We start from the raw sequence: 19129 nt of genomic DNA, 5'->3' as shown, positions 1-19129 counted from the left end.
AGTCCTGTGCGGTTCCAATATTGGACATTGCAGAGAGACAATATACTGTGCAGTCCTGCAGTAAAGCAGTCGTGGTTAATTCTTTGTTGCGTATCACTTGTATGCAGTCATAACATGTGGAGGGTTTGCTCATTTACAGTCAATGGGTTATTTTAGCATAGTGAAGCTGATGTGTGTTATAAAAACAGAAGTTATTTTCCACCTAACTCACTCACCAATTGGTCAGTACAGCATTTTGTTGTTTTTTTTGGCTTTTCCTGACATCCGTGTAAACCATAATACATCCAAACACCATGCTTGATAGATGCATTTGTTGTGTGTAACTGTGTGTGTGTGTGTGTGTGTGTGCGTGTGTGTGTGTGTGTGTGTGTGTGTGTGTGTGTGTGTGTGTGTGTGTGTGTGTGCGTGTGTTGGATCTTGAAGCTTTCTCCATCGTTTTGTTACTGGTTCGTTTTATCTGTCTATAATACATTTTTGAAGTATTTTTTAATTCGTTTTATTCACAAAATGAATTTCTCCTTACTCTCTCATGATGTCTTTTTACATACAAGCTTTTATCAAAAGTGTAAGTTAACCTCTGTTGTCTACAGTAGAAGTCTGTGTTTGAATTATATGCAAAGGGTTCCTCACAGGAAAAGTTGTTTTATGGGAAGCGGTGAAAAAATGTGCAGATGTTGGATAGAAAAGAGTCTCACCTGTTTGACAAATCCAGAATATTTGCAAGCTGCTTTTTGAAGCTCGTGATGTTCAGATGTCCGTTTTGTTTTTGGAAGCAAAATTGGGACGTCAAAATTTGGAAGTCAAAGTAGGGAAAACAAAGTAAATGCGGTTTTACAACCAGAGCATGGCCTTACAGTAAACTGCATTTACACAAGAGGTAATTGACGTTACCAGTTTTATTTTTGTTAGAGTCCTGCAGCTTTAACAGTCACCTTTCCTTCAACACCCGAGTCAGTGGGAGGAAACCGGAGAACCCGGAGAGAACCCACTTTGGAAGGGACACATTAAAAAGATGCATAACTATGATTATGTGGAACTAAAAAAAAACAAACGGAGAGCAAACTGTAAGGATATGCTCTGGTTGTAAAACCTAAAACCGCATTTACAGGGAGAACATGCAAACTCCTTGCAGAAAGACCCGGGAATCGAACCCAGGACCTTCTTGCTGCAAGGCAACAGCTCTACCAACTCACCATTTCTGGAATAAATAGTAAATCATTTTTTCTTGTTTTGTTTTGGATATGCAAATGCGACTTAAGGTTTATGTTGTCTAAATGATTGTAAATGTGTGTTGTAAACTATGAAGGTTTTTTTTTTAAATTTCATGTTCACATCCCCCTAACGCCAATATTTTGTTTCACTTCACCAAAGTTCACATTCTCCACCTCTGTCCAATCTGCTGGACAGAAAAGTCAGCATATTTTCTTCCTGTCAGTGTTTCTCAGGCAGCGAAGGGAAGTTGCTGAACCGTTGCACCTAATATACTAAAGAAAAGTCAGGAAGTGGTGACATAAAATAAATAAGATGCTGTTTAAATGAGTCCAATTCAGGCAAATAATAATAATAATATTTTAAAAACCTGCATCGTTTTTCGGCTTCTTATTGATAACAAAAACTTTTCTTTTAAAATGTGTGTTATTGTGTTTTGTTTCTTTGTTGCGACATGCTTGTTGCAGAAATCTCGATGGTTCTGATGACAACTTAAGTAGCTAAAATGTTACATTTCTATCAGCTTTACCCAAGAAACGTCAGATTTTCCTTCCCTCTCCTCTGCGCAGCCAACTTCTTTTTTCCAAATATCACCTTCACCACGAACACATCGCTGTGCTAAAGTGTCCGGCTGATTTGCCTCTGGGTAAATCGCGCTGCGAGACGTAACCGTTTTGTGAGGCCATGACAGGTGACGTAAACTAGTTGCTGCTATTCACGTCCACTTCAAACAAACAGGAGGCAGCTGTAATCCCCCAGCTTCCAGCAGTGCATGCTGAGTGTAGGTCAGAGTTAATACTTGATCAATTGCCCTATTTACAGTGTTGTTCTTTTTAAGACGTCTAAGCAGCAGCTTGAAGTCCATTTGACAGCACAAAACAAGGTTTATATCAGGAGAAACTGCTGCGCATGAGACTCTCAGAATATTACACCCTTCAATAAAGGTACCTCACTTTCTCCATGCCCTGATGTTTTCACCAATAGTTAAAGCTGCATATTGCATGTTTTCACTGCTTTTACTATAAACTGAAAAGTAACAATTGTTTCTACATTTGTTGAGAAAAAAACCCAACAAGTTTTAATTATAATAAACTAATGTTATTTTATCCCTCTTTTTTTACATCCAGTAAGCTTAATGAAGAAATGTAGACACTGGTCAGACGGTAGTTTTAAAATGCTCAATGTGCCAAATATGATTTTTTTTTTTTTCTGTTCTGCTTTTTTGTCTTGTGCAAGAATACTGGGGTTATATGCTATAAATATAAGCATATAAAAATGTTTATATCTCCCAACTTTAATTGTTCAAACACCAGATATGCCTTAATGTGCATTAATACAAAAAGTGTAGACCGTATTGCCACTCCTGAATAGGCTAACATCCGCGGTCTTTGACTCTTAGTGATTACAGCCAATCAGCACCAAGGAAAATGAATGGGGCTCCTGTACTGGGTGGTTTGCCAATAGAGTGTCGAGTAGCATTGTGTCTGGATATCTCAGCTTCCTGAGCTGCATTTCCCCTTCCTTAAATCCCAAATATTTTAGATTGGTTTCACACAAAAAAAAATCCGCAAATGGTGAATTTTCCACAAAAAATTTGGAGTGACTTTTAACAGAAACATTTGTAAATGAGTAAATGGGGAGCACATGGGGAGCAGATGTCACAGTCAGACAGCCTGAAAGCAGGGTGAAGGTTGTCCCATCAGACCGTCAGTTCCCAAAACCACATACACATAAAAAACCTCGTAAAAGCAAACTTGTTGGATCCAAATGACCCCGTCTCTTAAAACCTCAGGAGGCTTAAAGAAATCGAGCAATAAAAACAGTATGGCAGTTTTCAAGCAAACATTTTGCTACCTAATACTATCCCAGGTCGACCCATTGCTTTATTCATGGTATTATACATTGCAGGATTTGGGTATACCGTTATCTTTTATTTCACCAACATGTTTCTTCTAATGTGAACTTTTAGACTGGTCCAGCCAAAGCCCTGCATAAATCTGCGATAGAATCAGTGGAGAGAGAAGGTGATGTGAAGCTCGATGTGAAGGAAGGAGTGTGATGTTGTTAAGCTCGTCATCAAAGATAAATTGCCAAAATACCATTATAAACATGCAAAACCCTTGTCAGCAGTTGCAGGAAGACTTTTACTGGTCAACGCTTCAAAATTGCTCTCAGAAACAAACTTCTTGGTTTAAAGAAAAACATCTGAAATCCAGGTCTGCCAGAGGTGTGAACAATTACGGTCTTAACTGTAGTTCCTCAGTGAAATACGCTGTGTCTCCCATCAAGACAAAGAGCTTTTGAAGTCTTGCCCCAGAGGGAGCGTTTGCCTGTCATGCCTCATTTTAAGAAGATCTACATGTACGTCTGGGCTCGGCTACAGCTCCAGTGATGTTGCGGTGAGTTTCCAGAGACTGCCGGGGACGGCCCTTCCCCACGCAGTTCAGACATGCCCAGAAAACCATTGCGTTTGTTAAGGGCATGCTCAAGCACAACCTAAAGAAGTTCTGTTAGGGTTGGCGTTGGGGGCAAGAGAAGGCCAATCACAAACTATAGTGAAGAGCACCGGAACGTCCTCCTTAGATAATAATAATCGCTGGAGCAGAAGTACTGTGTCCAGCTCTTTTAATAAAATACTCCCCTCCTTCAGGGCATTTACATCTGCAGTCAGAATGCTGATGTCACATTTTATCAGATTTTTACTTCATTGATGTGAATCTTGCGTCTTAATTCTTCAGCAGAAGAAGCCAGACGTGACAATTTTGGATGTAAATGATGGCTGAAGAAAGCAGTGTCGACACCTTTCACACTTCTTTGTATTTTCCTTTGTCTTGCTATGAAACTGTGAGAATACTGTCGACCCCCATTGCTCAACAAGTTTAAAATCAATCCATAGAGGACAAAATCCATGATTACTTACGTAAACAATGTGTCGGAGGTGAGGGGTCTGTGTTCTTCTTCTGCGCTTGTGGGTTGCTTTTAGCTTGTAAACTGTCCACACAAAAGTCTGATTGAGGTCGCATTTAGTTAGCAGTATGAACCACCACGCAAAAAACAATTTCAGCAAAAAAATCTGAATTTAGCAAGTCTTGTTGTTTGAATGCAGCTGAAAAAAGGGATAAAGCATGTTCATGTTTTTAAAATCACCAAAGTCCATAAAATTAATATTTGCAGATAATTTCTGTGTAATCTGAGATAAATTCAGCCATATCGCAAAGACAAAATGGCATAAAGGATGTGCAGAGTCAGTAGTGACAGCCCAATGGACGAAGGACTGTAATCGCTGTGAAAGGCAAAGAAGAATTGGCCAAAAAATCTCAAACTATGCATTCCTTTCCTTCCACTTCAGAATTATACACTGTTGCGTTGCTCCCTCACATAACATATCAGTAAAATACATTAAGTTGTGTGGGTGTAGCGTGACACAATGTGGAAAACGTCTGCCAGACATCTGTATAATTTAATAAACAGAATGCTCTCTTCAAAGGCGTCACCTGTTCACGGATGAATGCAGAAGCAGGCAGAATGCATGGCATCTAACGCACACATTACCAGGCTCACCCAAAGCCTGTTTATCAGCAGCATTATACACTAACAATTCAGAATGTCAGCAGCAGCTTGGATTACAGCTAAGAGGAAGAGCAGCCCTGACAGGAGACGCAGGGAGGTGCCGCACTTTGTTTCATCTGCCGGGCATCAGGGTCTGGACGCGGCTACAGCCGGAGCTGAATCGAAATTGCGAAGAGGAAGCTGCTGCGGCTCAACGAGTTTTTGTGACACGTCGGGCTCCATGGGAAACTTCCCTACAGTTGCCAAACATTTTCAGGATCAGTTTTGTTTCTGTTGTATATTTAGAAACATTGCGTCACTTCAGTTTTCGATTTTGCAGAAAAATCCCTAAAGTGTCGCTGAGTTCAATACTGCTAACCAGATTTAAAACCTGACACAGAGAGAGAAAGAAAGAGAGAGATAGTTGTGAAATATGTGTTTTCTGTATTTTAAAATTTTAAGGAAGTAGTGTGATGTTGATTTAAACATTACACTCCTTCCCTCTCTTTACCTCTCAAAACTTATGAGAGCAGAAATAAGCTGGTTTAAATTTGATGAATACATTTGTCTTATCTGTTTTCAGAGTCAAAATGACATTAGTTTGTCATATTAACAAACTTTGCTGGACGATAAATTGTAACAGTAATATTCTTTTGAGATCATTTTCAAGTAATATAATGGTAATGGCAAAAATAATGTAAAAACACATTCTGAGATATCAATAAACTTTAAATTCTAATGCACATTAAAAACTGGGACTGGAATACATTTCAAATATCTAAAGTAAATTAAACAACAAAATATGATGGTGCTAGTGGAGACCAATGCACCAGACTGAAGACTTTTGTCTTCCAGTTTTTGGTAGAAAGAGAGAAAAGAGAAAAACAATAAATTATGAAAACAGAAATTATTGAGGTTGTTTTGAAATTTGTGATTAATTGGTTTATTGCAACAGGCCTGCAGTGGACCTACTTTAATCGGTTCAATTCTGTCAGCTTCAAGGTTCAGAAAATCCTCTGATGCACAGTTTAGTGTTTTGTCTAAAACGCGTGAACAATGGCACTAATGATTTCCATATCAGTGGGTCAATGAGTTTAGCTGGCAGCACTTCCTCTCTTCTAGAGTCTTCATCCTCCCATTCTGAGTGGAGATCCTTTTACTGCTGTTTCCTCTCGTAAACCTTCACAGACTTAAAGCATAACACTGATACTTACACCAAGTCTTAATTAAAAGTATACATATTTTAGAGGTTCTCCAAGAAACTGATCAGATGATTATTCACTTGACTGAAAAGTCAGAAACTCAAAAATCCAACATTTTTCCGATTAACACACACATCACACTGAGGCACTTTTTCTTTCCATTGTGCTGCAGTAAACTGACTGGCCAACCGTTAGCTGCTAACAACATTGAACTTGGCCTCTGAGCTTCCTGTTGGTGCTAAGCTAAAGGGCTATTTCACAATCTAAAAACTGGTGGCTTTTTTAATCCAGTTGATCAAAAAACAACTGGTTTGGGGGGCGTGCTGTGGTGGCGTATGGGATAGCGCGACCCACGTTTGGAGGCCTTCAGTCCTTGATGCGGCCGTCGCGGGTTCAATTCCCGGACCCGGCGACATTTGCCGCATGTCTTCCCCCTTCTCTCTCCCCCTTTCCTGTCAGCCTACTGTCATATAAGGGACACTAGAGCCCACAAAAAGACCCCCTGGTGGGGAAAAAAAACAAACTGGTTTGAAATTTATGAAACCTTTATTCTATTTCTGAAAACACAAATCAATGCTATGTTGGCACCAGAACAACTTTAGGATTATGCTAGAAAAATAATGTTAGTGACTTGTGATAGCTGGACTGGAATATTCTACAGACATTCCTAAAAACATAGTTTTACTTTTATCCCACATTTTTTACTTTAAAAAGTGGGATTTTTTTGTGTTCTAATTATATCGTTGACATTTTTCAGAAAGGTATCTTCCTGTTTTGGTGAACCCGATATGGTCTATTGTCTTGTCCTATCAGCCGATGCATCTTCATTTCCCCCTACCCTCTTCTTACAGCCGATGTATGAAAGCTCTGTTTTACACCTCCTAGTCGCCTCTATTGTCCACTTGACTGCAAAGCCAGTGTGACCTAAATCTCGACAACGGTATCCACCCACTAGGGGTCCTTGCAGGCGTCACCCGCCGACAGGGTTTAAAATAAGACTAGCCAGTGTGTTGGTGGTGCCAAATGGCCAGAAGATGAAGAGAGAGACGGACCAGAAGATGAGCAGAAGAAGAAAACAACATCTTCCAAGAGACTGTGGCAAATTGTGTACATCTCTGATCGGGACAAAGTTCATCAGATCAGTTAAATATAGTATGATCAGGCCATAGAGAGAAGTAGGAATATTGAGAAACTAAGAAACAAAATAGTGGAAAACATACTTTAAACTTGTTATATTTTTAAAGTATTAATTTCATTATTTAGATGCACAGTTTTCCATTAAGATACCAAGCAGACAAACAGCAAGACTTGGGAGATTGTGGCTTTTTGACTGCTCAGATTTCTTAGAAAACAACATAACTTTTCATATAAATTGAAAGCATAAGCTACTTGATCTTATTATTGACTTTACAACTCTGTATTGAAACAGGCATGTGGCTGTAACTCAAGAAGTAAAGCGGAAAGGTCTAGGTCATTAGAAAACATAGTCTGAAGGAAAGGCATTGTACTCATTAGGTTTATAGAAATGCCTGAGAAATTCACTTCTAGTTGCATTATAAACTACTTCCTTCCCATGTAAGGTTAAGGTGTAGCCTTGAATAACCCCAAATATCTCTAAACCGCTACTATATTTCACCACATTTTACCAGCTAAGGCCTGTTCCACCAGGTTAATTGTTTGACTCTTCTCAAATCAGCTTTTTTTTCCTGAATAACTCCCCAAAATGGATCAGAATCTGGCGCCGCATCCTGGCCACGATCTGTCGCTCCAGTATTCTCAGTAACATCGTAACTTCGGGGACAATGTTTATTATTCCTTGGCGTTCAGTCCACCGGGGAGAGTACACAGCAGATGTATTGGGTTTCCAGCAATTTTGCTCCAACACGAGCAGACACATTACCGTCAATAAAAGCCCTCTGTGATTACGCCGAGTTTACTGATAGGCCAGTAGTTATCTTCAGACAAAACAATGTCAGTGACCGTCTCTGCCTCTGACAGAGTTCTGTCCCATTGATCAAACTCATCATTATGCTTGTGTTGTGTGCTGAGATCTTTGCAGCTCTTCTTGAATGCTGTGATTAAAAACAGGCGGTATTTGCACCTAAATTTAACGTATTATGGATGAATCGACATTCTGACATGCTGCGATTCTTCAATAAAATCAGTCCAATAACACTCCCCGTGTGATTGTGACTGTCTTACTTACCTCTCTCACCAATGACCTTCTACACTCTGCACTCTCTACTGTCTACTGTACGTTAAGTAAATGGAGATTGTGCAGATCAGGTCAATATGCTTCACTGGGGTCTACTATTGTCTAGCATGTAACGTAAAGGGGGGTAGCTTTATCTTATGTTTCCACACATACGTCTGACTTGACATCTCCCGTCTTTGGTAAACTCACTCCTTGCTCCTGCTGAGGATGTTTTGATTTGAAACAAAACTTAAAGAAAACGTCTCACAATCCCAGTACTCATGTGTTTGGAGCCATAGCCATCAGCAAATAGCTAAAATCTTCCGTTTAAAAACACTTGGAATCATATATTTCCTTACTTTTAACTCCAAACATACCAAAATATGCTGTGGAAACCATCTTAGCACCACCACAGAAGCTAACAGCTATAGTTCACCAAAGTCTGGTCTTGGGGGTGCAATCAACCAGAGCCTCCAAACTCATAGAACCATGCCAAGCAGCATTGTGCCTAGATTTTCCACTATCTAACTGGAATTTTCTTTCAAATATTTTTGATAAAATTTACAGAAAGAAATCAGTGAAGAGGCAAATTTTTCACAAAAAATTTGGGTTGACATTCCACATAGATGACCCCAGACATTGTGATGCCGCAACTGCAGAGTAAGAGACAGTATCAGCGAGCTAGCCATGGAGCTAGCCATACAGTAAAGTCAAGTACAGTGATATATTTATAGTTTTCTCCTCTACCAAAGCAATGAACTATTAATAATAGCAAAATAAACATTAAGCCTAAAATCATACTGCTGCAACAGACTGAATGTTCTGCTCTTTGTGGGGGAAATATTTCAGTGTTTTTGTTTTTTTTAGGGGCGTTATTGTCAATTGCTATGGCGACCAGTCTGCGTGTATCCTGGCCAATGCAGAGAACGAGAAGGACGTGGTTTTGAGTTGTGCTTCAACGGTTTCTCCCTTTGCTGTGGAGCGCAGCATAAAATTAATAATGTCTACATTTCCAAGTTTGATTGACTTAGCAGAATTATTCTACGGCGGCAGCGCGGCTTTGCACGACATGTAGGAGAATAGTCTTTTTGCCCTCCAACGTTGTCCGCAGGCGCGAAATTTCCTTATGCAAACAGTAACATGCATGTGGTCTACATTTGTATATTTGATTATGATTAAGTCGGTGGCTCACCAGCTGTGAACCTCACCGCACGTCACTGCTCGTATTGCGTGCTGACAGTAGGAATTTAAACAGATTATTTAAATTCCTCCCAACTTGCAAATTATGAAGAGGAAATTGCTCTTTGTCAAATTAATGGCTTTAGTTATTAGGGGAGAACATAAATCTGACGAGGCCAAAGCAGGCCACGCGCATGTAACACCAACCCTGACAGGCTGCAGTTCTGTCCGAGATGGTGTTCCTGTTGTTGTGCTTTAGCAGAGTTCAAATGTGACATCGTTGAGTTAACAAAGTTGTACTTTTTGGGCTACGCCAAGAACAGAATGGAGAAATACTTGGTGCTATTGGGGTAACTCTGTCAGGCCAGGGAAGATTGCCTCTCTTCCAGAGTTTCTCTGTTTGAAGATAATGATTCTAACTCTGGTTCACTAAAGCAGAAATAGCTGTAGCGACACTTTTCTAGTCTGATACATTTCTCAAACTTTCGTTCCAATCTGTTTTTTTTTTTTCTTTCCTCCAATTGCATCATACTGAACATGTTGGATTTCCTTTTTCCTCCTTTGAATCCGGCATTAAAATTGGAACAACGAAGCAAATGTAGGTTTTCCCCTTCATTTTATGGACCAATGCATTGATAGCATAGTTGCCAAGTAACCAGCTCGTTCAAACCCGTTCAGTGGCATGACGAGGTTGTTGCAATCAGTAACAGAAATCTTAAAGGCCAGATTTCAGCCTGGTTTCCCTGTCGATACCTGCGTGCTCTGCAACTCTTCTCCAGAGGAAGAAAGAGTCGCTGGAGAGGAAATAACTATAGCTACAGTTTAGTTGTGTCGTCTTCATCCCATAGCAACAGGAGGAGGAATGAAAAGACGCGACGGGCTGCTACACCTCGCTCTGTCATCGCTGTCTTTCAGCTCTCTGAACCACACGATTAGACAATAATGGTGCAAGAGCAGCTTCCCCCCTTTTCGATGATTATCAGTAGAAAAAGCTTTTGTAATTATGTTTCCCTGTGTTTGTTTTTCTAAAAACCCTTCACACATTTCTTCTCAATGCGAACTGTACTTCTCATTTTATGCTAACTTCTTGAATTACGGTTCTGTAACTTGATATTTGCTGGTTCAGCGTTCCACAAATGCTTGAGCAGTTTCAAAATCATCTGTCATACCTGCCAGTAATTGTAAAACACAACTTTGCATCTAATCTTTAAAAAAAAAAAAAAAAAAAAGGGAGTGTGTTTATGCAGCAAAGCTGCCTCAAAGAATACTTGGAAGTTCACCCAGAATATGAGGAACTTGTGTCACTCTGATTTATGTCTATAGGTTCATTTAAAACCTGATTAAAAACTCGTTTTGTAGGTTTGGGTGTGAGCTTTTTACGGCAGTCAATCAATCCGTTTCCAGTCCACCTACTCCTTTCTGTGGTTTGAAAGCATAGTTTTAGATTTCACATTTATGTTTTCTTCCTGTTGCTCAGTGGAAGTGGGGAAAAAACCCAAAAACATAACAGAATTTGCTGCGCAAACATTTCAAATGCAGATTTGGGGGTTCAATAAATTCTGGCCTTAAAAGCCAGAATAAAATAAGAATGTTTCATTTAGATCTACAGCTTTGAGGCACATTTGAGTGATTAAAATTCAGAAATGCTTCCTCTGGGTTTCTGCCTCAAACAGAGGAATTGAAATATGAAGTAATGTTGTTTATGAATGATATTAGGATGGAGTGGGAGATGCAAAAAAAAATTGTTGCCTCTTTTATCTTCCTTGTTGTCTTTCTAGCTTCTCTCTCTGTTTTCTGTTTACCCGTTTGACCTCTTCCTCACATCTCAGGGCTTAAAGGAAACGTGTTAGTTAACTAATATGATGCTGCTTGTGAGATTATAGACTATAGATCTTCTCACATTAAGTTGAAGGGATAAATGACTTCCTTTTTAAATCTTCTGTTCGGTTATCACAGCTCCATCAGTGGCTCTTTTTTCTCTTTTGGTGTCATGACTTATGTCATTTCCTGCTCTAGTCCTTCATCTGTATGTTGTTGATAAAAACTTCTGGAATAGTTAAATTCCTCACATGATCTCTGCCTTCGTCGAACTGGCCTGAGATAATATAAACTATTTACATTGATGTAATTTGTTGCCTCTTTCTCCAACTCTTTGGCTTGCTTCCTCTGTCTCTGCTTCAAATCTTTCCATATTAATTTGTTTCTACAATAAATTGGCCTGTTTTTAAAAGCGCCCTTGTTCTACGGAGGACTGATCCTGCCAACATTGGCAATAAAAGTAGGAATATATAAATGTAATTAATGTGGGAAACATTGTATCCAGCAATGGAAAATACAAATCTTTCCCAACTTGGATCTTGACATTGGCCCATAGGTGAGAAGCGGGCTCTGAATGCCGTCCCACTGGACCCTCTTCTCCATTGGTTAGTTTAGCTCCGGCAAAGATTCAGAAGGAAAAACTAAATAGAACATGAATGGAAAAAAAGGAAATCAGAAAAAAACAGAAGATAAAATGAAAAAGGGAAGTAGGAGAAAATAAATCAATGTACGATTTAAGAAAGTGACATTAAAAAAGTTCAATATAGAATAAGTAGATATTCTATATTGAACAGTATGGACAATATATAACAATTACAATATGAATAAGAAAAATGAGAAAAATCTATAAAAAATAGAAGATTAAACAATGTTGAATCAAAACTGTTAAAAATTTTGCCACACTATAATCCAATAGGTTTGTAAAGTTCTTATTTATTTTATGGATGGAATATTTGCCCCATTAATTTGTCTTTATCAGGATATTGTTTTATTTCTTTATTGATTGCCAATATTGGCAATAAATAAAGTTGGCACTGTATCTACATGTCTTCAGTAGTTTAAATTATCATGCATGTGAATGTGCGAATTAATGACTGACTGCAGTGTAAACTGCTTTGGAGTCCTCTGACTTAGTTAATCTCTATATGAAACAGTAAAAGCAGCAACTGGGGGATTTAGATGGTCCTACACAGCGGGAGTTAAGCTTTTGTCATTTTCAGCAATTGCTGACTTACTGTCAGGTGTGCAGTGTCTCACAAAAGTATTCACACCATTTCAACTTGTTCACATTTTTCTATATTTTAAATAGGATATTTGATTTTTCTCTGCATTTTTTTATTGCCAATTTATTCGCAATTTTTTTTTTAATAAGTTAAGTTTTTTTGTCGAGCATATTTGAAATACTAGAAAGAAAATGATGCTTAGGAAGCTGAAATACCCAGTAGAAATGCTACTAGATACGCTTTGACTGGTGGTTGCAAAACCAGCCAATCCAAGACCACCATTGTTTTTTCTTTAATGCTGATTGGTTGAATCCTCAAGAGCAGAAGATCTGGGCTGTGGTTGCACCAAGTCGGGTTTCTCTGTGTGTTGTGACACACATATTAAGGTGTATTTGGTGTTTGAATGATTAAAATTAAGCGTTATAGAGAAGGCCTCTCAAGTAAAAAGAAAGCCATGAGACGTCAAGCCGAATTTGTCCATTTCGATACCTAAATCTAAAATGTACCAAATTTCTATTTTTGTAGTCAAGCAGTCAAAATGTTTTTCCTTGGAAGGGGTCTCTGAGGTAGACGCAGACATTTTTATCTCTTTTCTCCACACTTCTTCTGCTCACACACTCAGTCATGGACACGAGTTAGTGCTGATAGGAGTGGTCTGCGGTGCAGAAGAGGTCGGCAGCTGTGTTTATCTTGGTTCTGCCTGTGGGCGGGCCTTCAGGCGTGTTTGTCCAGGGAAGCAACCCTAGGGGTCACGACTCACTGCAGTATGAAATATGTTTACTTTATCTTTCAACTCCGGATGGTCTCCGCTGTTCCTATTGTTCCAACAACTTTAAACGATGAGTCACGACTTTATTGCATAAGTTTTCAGCAAACCTGTGCTGAAGCATCAAGGTGAGACGTGTTACAGCTCATGGAGTGTAGCTGTAACAGTTTAAGTTCATTTATAGTCCACTGGTTGAACACCCATTGATTCCTTCTAAGTAAGAAACACAACTTTTTGTTTAGGTTAATATTTATCAAGTATGTGAAAACTCACTTGAAATCAGACACAGTGCAGTTAAAAGTATTCCTGTTTTTTTTCCAAAACAAAAATAGGAGAAAAAGTAATAAGAATCTTGAATTGCACTGCTGATTTAGAGTTCAGTAGAAAACGTATTTGCTCAATTGCATATTTGTTTTGCTTTAATTAGTAAAATCTTTACTTGGAGACGTTTTATAGTTTACATGCGGGGTGCCCCAAGGCTCAATCCTTGGAATCCTCTTATTAGACATCTACTACTGCAAGTTTTAAAAGAAAATAAGATTATAAGACAGTTGAAACACTGAGCTCCTTTAAATTAATACTAAAACCTCACCTAGTTAGTTGCTTTGAACCATAAAAAATTGATTATTGAACATCATCTTTGAACACTTTGAATTACCCTATTTCAGAAATGTTTGATTTCTGATTGATTGATTGATTGATTGATGATTATCTTTGCATTCAGATTTGTTTAATAATCTGGAATGTTTGTTTTATAAAACAAACGACAACCAAACAGTAAAAAAATCTTCTGATTCTTTTTACAGTGTGGTGACTACAGCATATCCATTGTACACAGAGATCGGATCCAGATTCACGACGGGGGCAAATATTGATTTTTGATTTTCTTTAAGTGCCTCAGGCAACACAAATGTTGGCCTACAGAGCCACTGGGCAGTATCTTTTTAATACCATTAAGCACTCTTTGAAATATTGGATATTTTTAATATCATTCTCTTGCATTAAATTTTTTAATACCACTCTTGAACATTAAAGAGGCAACAAATAACTGTTTGCTGAAATCGCTACAGGGAGCAATGAAGACAGATTCTGCACCTCGTATCAGTGGGAAGGTCTGTTGTATTCCTGCAGCTTTAGTTGATTTTCTTCAGTCTGATTGTCTGTTGTCAAGATATTTGTGTTTGAAGCGTTTTTGAAGGTTCTGTAAAGATGAGAAATGCATAACCAATTCTAGTGAGACGTCTTTTAGTGTCTTTTTATGCCACTGGAAGAAATATAGAATGCTTAGGTCCATATTGTCCACACTAGTTGTTAGTTTTCAACATCAGTTCAAAATGTCTCCTTTCTTCACCTCAAAAAGTTGTGTAGGAATCTGCAAAGGGACAAAATATCCCTACAGGTACAGGAATGCACGTCAGGCATGAAAGGAGCTCCATAATGTAAACCCGGTCCTCCAGCTGCTACTGCGTTTTGAAAAAGCATTCAGGACCTTTGAACTTTCTTTCACCCACTACAAACTTGAATGTGTTCAAGTGGGTTTTATGTGACAGAGCAAAACGAAACAGCTAAATTGTGAGTTGAAAAGAAATTAATACATGGTTTTATAAATGTTTTTAGGACGCGTTCAGACCAGCCCTGTTTAGTCCGCTTTAATCAAAGTTGTTTGCCTAGAAAGCCTGAGCCGCCTACAAACCTTGGTCTCAGTTTGGTTGAAGTGAACTCTGGTTCTGTTCAAATGCCCATGTGAACGCAAAGCGGACCAGAGACCGCTCCAAAAGCAGGAAGTAGAGTCTAGCGCAGGGTATTATGGGTAAATTAAAACAAAACAAATGAGTCCAACGCTAGCGGGAGAAATGGCCCATTGTCTTTTACAAACCAATCCAATCCTACACCAGCTAAATTTGGATGTCACTCCACATTTGTTTACATTTCGTGAATAAGGAAGCTGCCCTCATGTCTTCTTCAGAAGTTTTTGTATCGTTTCCTTCAGTGGTTCTTTATACAGCGCCACCACAGGTGAGGAGGTGAACAGGTTTTTGAAGAGTTTAGTTTGCAGTGTGAAAGCGAACCGCATCAGCTGAAAATGTAACAAATGTCGCAATTTTGGTCCCCAGTAAAACGCTCAGACCACTCAAATGATAAGGGAATGAAGTTCCTCTGCATGTATTTTCATTTAGGATGTTCTCAGAGCTTCGTTATAGAACATTAGTGAACAGACAGCGCCATGAAGACAAAGGAATAAAACAGACATTTAAAGAATAATAGTTCTGGAGAGGTTTAAAGCAGTCAGGAAGGTTTTGGTCATAAAATAGTAATCCATGCTTTGTCATGTGAAAATAGTGAAAAAATAAGTCAACTTGAACACACACTGAAATTTATGGTCGTAAGGTGAAAAAATGTGGTGAAGTTCAAGAGCTATGAACACGTTTGGGAGGGAGGAAGTCTGTTGGTTTGACTCCAGGCTCTGAGGAAAGTTTTGTTGGGCTTCTGGTTCAACAAAGTAACAACTGACATGTTTTTTGCTCCGGATTCTTTAGTTTTCCTTTACTTGACCTAAAAAAAAAAAACGCCACTAACAATAACAGTGTTGTTTAATCTCTCTGACTGATTCCGGCTATTTTGAAGCTTCTGTCCTGTCCTGTGAGATGACCCAGGTGTTGTAATCTGGAGTTTTTCTTTTTGAGACAACCTGTTGTGTGAACTGAGCAGCCAATCATCTGGTCCTCTGCAGGAACCCAATCAGACGTTCCACACGGACCGGCCCGACCTCTCCGAGTGTTTCCAGCTCTCCGTCCTGGCGTGGCTGCCCTGCGTCTTCCTGTGGGCTGCCTCTCCGGCCTACATCTACTACCTGAAGAAGAGCAGCCGAGGGTACATCATGATGTCGCTGCTGAACAGGTTCAAAACAGTAAGTGGGACATTGTTGCATTAATTAAGATCTTAAGGAACAAAATGGTTAATAGATCAGAGCTCGACCTTGGAGGAGCCTGTAGAGTTCGTACAGGTGCGTGAAATCCTTGAAAGGCTTGATTTCAAGTAGGTGTTTTCAAGGTTGGGAGTCCATGAAAAGTGTGTGATATTCAACGTGCGCCATTTTGTAACATAGTGCAATCAAATGTTTCATTAAAAGTCTACATTTTATCTACAGTTGAAACCAGATATTTTCATGCACTGAATGAAAACACCAATTTTTTTCTCACTGTCTGAAGTTAAATAAGACAAAATTTTTCTTGTTTTAGGTAATTTAAAATTACCAAAATTATTTCTGTTTGCTAAAAAGCCAGAAAATGTAGAGAAAACTTTTTTTTTAATAGAATTTTAATAAAATGTATATCGTCTTTAAGTTTTTTAATTTGAGAACCAAGATAATTTACCTTAACATTATTTGTTTGGATTGTTTCAGTGTAATGAATATTTATTACTCCCAGTGGCTCAACGATTTACTAATCTGTGTATTTAAAAAAAAAGGTTGGTTTATATTTTCTATTTTAATTAGGTTATGGAATTTGAAAGATTTTTTGTGAAATTATTGCTTTGTTCTCGGACCAGGTGAGTGTTTAAGGTGTGTTAAAGAGAATTTTCCAAACATAAAACTGCAATGTGGAGTACTACCACAATTTATGACAGTAATAAAAGATGTAATTTAATAGTGAATTGGAGCTGCTGTTTTTAATTCATTTATTCTGCTTTCATCTCCAAAGTGTGGTGCTGGAAAAGTTTGAAAACTTACCTTGAAAATGCTTGAACTTTGCTATTGGAAAAGTGTCTGAATTCTTATTCATAAGCAATAAAAACAGTTAAAAAGTGTGTTTAGTTTTAATTCACATGCACCTTCGATCTGTAAAACAGAACAGGGGAAGTAAAAGGAAGGCTTCCTTTAAATCGTCACACCGTAGACAAATAAAAACAAAATAATCAACTTCCCGTTTTTCCCATTAGGAAGTGAACCGCTGAACTCTTCTCTTCTGCTCTGTAGTTTCTCCCGCCTCTTTGTTTTTCTACTGTTTTTCATTTGTTTTATTCTCACTCTGCTTTTACTTTTCCCTCAGGTGTTCGGCTTGTTGCTTTGGATCGTGTGCTGGGCCGACCTCTTCTCCTCATTTCACGAGCTGCAGAAGGGTCAGTCCCCGCCCCCCATCTACTTCATCACCCCGCTGGTGCTCGGCATCACCATGGTAAGAAACATGCAGCGTAGCATGGGTCACATATCGACAGCTTTACAAAAGACCATTCATGGACTGTATGTCCTGCAGCATAGGGGTTGTACATTTATTTTTGCATACACAAATTCAAAGTGTGGAGCGCACATCTGTGATGTGTTACAGTGATAACAGATGGGACCAACAGCACTCCCTACAGATGTTATTTTTATTTTTTTTTATTAAGATTGCAGGTTTTGTCCCGTATGAAAATGATATGCTAACTCTTGTTCTTCCAAACTGTGTTTGCGTAAGACTGTCGTGCACTAACACAGCAGCGTCATGTGGAGCTGTATTTCATGCAGCTCCCCTGTGGTTGAGCATTCAAGCTGGTCTCCAGCGCTAATGAGAGGTGAAGGCATGCAAGCCTTCTGTTTTTATAGGAAAACGTATAAATGCAGATGTGCTGCATGAAAAGAAGTTTGTGACACATCTGGAATAAGAATGTCGTGTTCAGGACAGACACTTAGAAAGTCTTAAAATAACATATATCTAAAATAAAGGCCTTAAATTGTCTTAATTAATAAAAAGAAAGAAAGAAAGTCGGCCTTAACTACATTAATTGCAGGTCTTAAATTTTGTCCTGACTATTTAATCTCATATATTCTATACGCATTTTTCTTCTTGCAAATGTTCAGGCAAACGTTTGAGACGCATGCAAACATTTTCATTGCGCTCTTTGACTTGAGGCTATCAATGCTAACCTTGCTAGCTACATAGCTAGCTAGCTTTTGTTTTGTGTTTTTACTTATCACCAGTTGTCTGGATGAAGTCTGTTCATTTCTGGGAATATTAGGTCTTAAATTTCATTCATAATGGTCTTAAAAAGTCTTAAATTTGACTTTGTGACATGCAGAGTCCTGTGCATAAAAGACAAACTAAAAGAATTCGAATATGAAAACAATCACTGACAATACTTTCAGCAGAGTCATGAAGGTGAAACATAAAAACACTACAGTCATTATTTCAGTGCAAATATCTAACAGATGGAAGAACTACAAATACTTTCAGCAGTTTTTTATCTGACAAATACTCCAGTGTTGTTTAATTCTCAGGCATTTTAAGAAGGAAGTTTTTCTTTTATGTTAAAATAGTTAGATTTGCACATATTGAGTTATTAAAAAAAGATAGAAAACACTTTTTTACACCCATCCATCCATCCATCCATCCATTTTCTTTACACCCTTCGTCCCTAATGGGGTCGGGAGGGTTGCTGGTGCCCATCTCCAGCTGCGTCCCGGGCGAGAGGCGGGGTTCACCCTGGACAGGTCGCCAGTCTGTCGCAACTTTTATACACCTTGTACTGCAAATGTTCTGTTGAATTGCAGCAATCTGTTGTGTTTTGGGAAGCAGAATTACAGTAAATGTTAATGTCTGGCCACTGATTTGATTTTGTTCATTCACACCACATCTACATATGTTTTTGGTTATTGGATGTGGTTTAAAAAATATAATTCCTACTATTGGAGACTGCAGAAGACCTGAGATTGAGATGGAGAGCAGCGGAATATAAATGTGCTCTTGTTTCTGCGAGTCGTAACGGAAAGAGCGCGCTGATCTCTGAAGGAACCTCACCATCAGATGTCATAAAGATCATTAGGTGGAACTAATCACTGCAGTCCTTTTCTTTCTTCAAGACCTTCTCAAGTATTTACCCTTCTCCCATCTGATTTTAGCAAAGCAGGATGTTCTGATTTGATCCATGTGCTGTGACTTTTCTTTTTCCTGTTTTGCAAAAGCAGTAAATCTGACATTTAAACCCAAAGATATCCACTTTCCTATCTGATCTC

General features: G+C 38.7%; 1 protein-coding gene across 8 annotated transcripts in view; it reads left to right on the top strand.

The window, feature by feature from the left end:
* Positions 1-19129, top strand: part of abcc3 (ATP-binding cassette, sub-family C (CFTR/MRP), member 3) — a 56360-nt gene that overhangs the window by 1358 nt on the left and 35873 nt on the right. For all 8 annotated transcript variants that reach the window (XR_006369345.1, XR_006369344.1, XM_044103176.1 and 5 more), the window contains exons 2-3: positions 15872-16048; positions 17190-17315. Coding sequence is in view for 6 of the 8 variants with exons in the window: in XM_044103176.1 (XP_043959111.1) it covers positions 15872-16048; positions 17190-17315 (303 nt within the window). In the remaining 2 variants the exon portion in view is untranslated. The remainder of the gene's footprint in view (positions 1-15871; positions 16049-17189; positions 17316-19129) is intronic.

The sequence above is a fragment of the Gambusia affinis genome, linkage group LG20 (genome assembly GCF_019740435.1).
Source record: "Gambusia affinis linkage group LG20, SWU_Gaff_1.0, whole genome shotgun sequence".
Taxonomy (NCBI): Eukaryota; Metazoa; Chordata; class Actinopteri; order Cyprinodontiformes; family Poeciliidae; genus Gambusia; species Gambusia affinis.
This window is presented reverse-complemented; position numbering and strand designations above follow the sequence as displayed.